The sequence below is a fragment of the Nicotiana tomentosiformis genome, chromosome 1, assembly GCF_000390325.3.
Source record: "Nicotiana tomentosiformis chromosome 1, ASM39032v3, whole genome shotgun sequence".
Classification (NCBI taxonomy): Eukaryota; Viridiplantae; Streptophyta; class Magnoliopsida; order Solanales; family Solanaceae; genus Nicotiana; species Nicotiana tomentosiformis.
Genome location: NC_090812.1, coordinates 141,596,353 through 141,600,539, shown reverse-complemented (window position 1 = coordinate 141,600,539; position 4,187 = coordinate 141,596,353). Strand labels below are relative to the sequence as shown.

Genomic DNA, 4,187 nt, shown 5'->3' with positions numbered 1-4,187 from the left:
CCATGCTATCAGCCTTCCTACTCAATGTACTGGCCACCATATTAGACTTTACCGAATGATGTAATATGATGATATCATAGTCTTTCAACAACTCTAACCATCTCCGCTGCCGCAAATTAAGGTCCTTCTACTTGAACAGGTGCTGGAGACTCCAATGGTCGGTATAGACCTCACATGGAATGTCGTACATATAGTGCCTCTAAATCTTTAGTCCATGAACAATGGATGCCAACTCTAAGTCATTCACAAGGTAATTCTTCTCATGAACCTTCAACTACCGAGACGCATAGGCAATCACCCTACTGTCCTGCATCAACATCGCGCCAAGCCCAATACGTGATGCAACACAATACAGAGTATAAGATCTTGAACCCGTAGGCAACACCAACATTGAGGAAGTAGTCAATACAGTCTTGAGCTTCTGAAAGCTCGCCACAAACTCGTCGAACGATCTGAAAAAAGAGAACCCTTCTAGGTCAGTCTATTCAAAGGAGCTACGATGGATGAAAAACCCTCCACGAAATGGTGATAATAACCTGACAAACCCAAGAAGCTCCGAATCTCTGTAGTTGAAGTAGGTCTAGGCTAGTGCTTAACTGCCTCAATCTTCTTCGGGTCCACCTTGATCCTCTCACTGGACACCACGTGACCCAAGAATGCCACTGAATCAAGCCAAAACTCATACCTGGGAAATTTAGCATATAGCTTCTTCTCCCTCAAAGTCTGGAGCACGATCCTCAAGTGATGCTTATGATCATTCCGGCTGCGAGTATACACCAATATATCATCAATGAACACGATGACAAATTAATCAAGATATGGTTGGAACATGCTGCTCATCAAGTGCATAAAGGTTGATGGGGCATTGGTCAGCCCAATCGACATCACCAAAAACTCATAGTATCCATAGTGGGTCCTAAAGTCATCTTCAAAATATCTGAAGCCTGAATCTTCAACTAATGGTACCCCGATCTCAAGTCAATCTTCGAGAATACCTTAGCACCCTAAAGCTAATCAAACAAATCATCAATACGCGGTAATGGGTACTTGTTCTTGATAGTAACCTTATTTAGTTGCCTGTAGTCAATACAAATCCTTGCAGAGCGGTCTTTCTTCTTCACAAATTGAACTGGAGCACCCCAAGGTGAAACGCTCGATCTGATGAAACCCTTATCAAGCAACTCCTGAAGTTGTTCCTTTAATTCCTTCAACTCCACTGGTTACATGCGATATGATTGAATAGAGATGGGTTGAGTGCCTGGCACCAAGTCAATACCAAAAGCGATGTCCCTATCAAGCGACATGCCTTGTAGGTCTGCTGGGAACACATCTAGGAAGTCTCTCGCTACTAAATCTGACTCAACGGTAGGAGTATCCGCACTAAAATCTCTCACATAGGATAAGTATGCCAAGCACCCCTTCTCAACCATCTGTTGTGACTTCAGAAAAGACACCACCTTGATGGGAACATAACCCAAAGAACCTCTCCACTCTAATCTCGGTATTTCTTGCATCGCCAACATCACAGTCTTAGCGTGACAATCTATAATAGCGTGATATGGTGACAACTAGTCCATGCCCAAGATAACATCAAAGTCCATCATACTGAGTAATAGAAGATCTACCCTTGTTTCATAACCCCTGATAGAGACCACACACGAGAGATAAACACGATCTACCACAATAGAATCCCCAACAAGCGTAGACACATAGATAGGAGCACTCAAAGAATCACAGGACATATTCAAATATGAAGCAAAATAGGATGACATATACGAATAAGTAGAACCCATATCAAATAAAATTGATGCGTCTCTATGGCAAACCGGAACAATACATGCGATTACCGCATCAGACGATTCTGCCTTAAGTCTAGCTAGGAATGTATAGAAACGGGGTTGAGCCCCACTAATCTGACCTCCACCTCTCAAGCGGCCTCTCCCTGGATGGCATCCACCTCTTAAACGGCCTCTCCCTGGCTGGCCTCCACCTCTAATGGCCTGACCACCACCCTGGGCTGCCTGACCCCCACCTCTAGCTGGCTGAGTGGGCGGTGGAGCAACCGGTGATGGAACCATGGCACGAATACCCAGTTGTGGCACACTTCTCTAGAGTTTGGGACAGTACTTCCTAATATGACTCGTACCTCCACACTCAAAGCACTCTCTCGGCTAGCGTGGCTGTTGAATCTGGGACTGACCCTAATGGTTCGGATAACCATTGTGATACCTCTGAATTGGTGGTGCACTGATAAGAGCTGAAGGTGCACTGTATGCTAGCTGCTCAGGACGAGACCTATAAGAACCACGATTGCCCGAAGCACCGTATTATGCCTGAAGTGCTGATTAAACCGGCCTGATAGGATGACATCTACCAAATGAACCCCTGCCTCCAGATGAGGTGCCACTGAAACCACCAAAATGAAGAGGCCTCTTCTCAAAGGTCACCTCTCTGCCCGGACCACGAACCCTCTTGATCCTTCTTGCAATCTCTACAACTCGAGTGAAGGAAATATCATTCTCAGTCTCTCTAGCCATCTGTAGCCCGATACTATAAGTAAGGCCATCAATGAATCTCATCACCCTCTCCCTCTCTATAAGGATCAAGACAAGTGCATGGCCAGATAAATCCACAAATTTGGTGTCGTACTGGGATACAGTCATGCTACCCTGTTAGAGGCGCTCAAACTAGCTGCGGAAGTCCTCTCTCAAAGTGAAAGAGATGAACTTCTCCAAGAATAGTTGTGAGAACTGATCCCAAGTGAGTGGAGGTGAACCTGTTGGTCTGCCCCGAACATACTCCTGCCACCACCTCTTGGCAGTGCCATGCATCTGAAAGTCAACTCCATTGGACTCCATTATACCCATGTTGCGCAATACCTCATGGCAACGGTCTAAAAATTCTTGTGGGTCCTCATAAGGTGTACTACCAAATCGAATAGGAAATAACTTGGTGTACTTGTCCAATCTCTTTAGCCCCTCGGACGACATAGCGGGTCCCTCCCCAGACTGTGTAGCAATAATAGGCTGAACTGCTCCAACTGATGGCACTGGTGGAGTCTGATATACTTGAGTCAGGGCTTCTCTCCCAGGATGAGAAATGACTGGTGCCATAGGGAACACACCGGTCTGGGCCACACTCACCATACAGCCCACTAAGCGGACTAGAATGTCTTGTAGTAATGCAGTAGAAATGAGCTGGTCTAACTAGCATAGTCTGAACATAGATATCCTCCTTCTGCTCGATTTGTGGCTCTGCTATAGGTGTTTCTGCGTGCGCTCTAGGCTGAGCTCTGCCTCTGCCTCTAGTCCTACCTCGGCCCCGACCCCTACCCCTAGTAGCAGCTACAACCCGAGGCTCCTACTCATAATCGGTTGTAGAAGTTGTGTGTGTCCGCACCATCTGCGAGAGAACAAGAATAGAATTATTCAAACTCACTGATAGAATAAAGTCGCACGATAGAGAAAGAAAGAAGTAAAATTGTTCCTAAAGCCTTATAGCCTCTAGAAGATAAGCACAGACGTCTCTGTACCGATCCTCCAGACTCTACTAAGCATGCTCATGACTTGTGAGACATAGTCAATCTAGTGCTCTGATACCAACTTGTAACGACCCCAAATCCCCACTGCGGGGCCGTGATGGCGCCTAAAATTCACTTGCTAGGCAAGCCAACATTATATTCATTTTTAACAATTTTTAAATATAGTTTAATAAGAAATAAAGTTGTAGAACTTCAAAATAGATATAATAATTTCCAAATACCCCGTCTAGTCAAATTCCGAAATCTGGTATCACAAGTACATGAGCAACTAAAACAACATACTACAACTAAGGTCTGAAATAAAGATACAATTGTCTGAATGAAATAACAATACAAGAAATAAGAAGGAGACTTTAGGGTATGCGAATGACGTGCAGCTCTACCTCAAGTCTTCGTATAAGGATAGTCCGAGCGAGCCTCCACTAATTGTTGATGGTATCAATACTAGAATCTGCACAAGAAGTGCATAAGTTTAGTATGAGTACAACTGGCCTCATGTACTCCGTAAGTGCCGAGCCTAACCTCGATGAAGTAGTAACGAGGCTATAACAAGGCACTCACTATAAACCTATACGAGTATAAGTAAAACAATAGCAGAAATAGAGGAAACAACGGATGACATACAACCGGAACAATAAATACACAC

At 44.7% G+C, this 4,187-nt stretch overlaps 1 protein-coding gene across 1 annotated transcript; it reads right to left on the bottom strand.

The window, feature by feature from the left end:
- Positions 1–1,568: 1,568 nt before the first annotated feature.
- LOC138910726 (uncharacterized) lies at positions 1,569–2,078 on the bottom strand. The gene has a single exon (XM_070201883.1). The coding sequence runs from the start codon at positions 2,076–2,078 to the stop codon at positions 1,569–1,571; it is 510 nt and encodes a 169-aa protein (XP_070057984.1).
- Positions 2,079–4,187: the final 2,109 nt, after the last annotated feature.

Bases quoted from the DNA above. Each gene is read 5' to 3' on its own strand.
- LOC138910726 (XM_070201883.1), bottom strand. From the start codon at position 2,078: ATGGTTCCATCACCGGTTGCTCCACCGCCCACTCAGCCAGCTAGAGGT.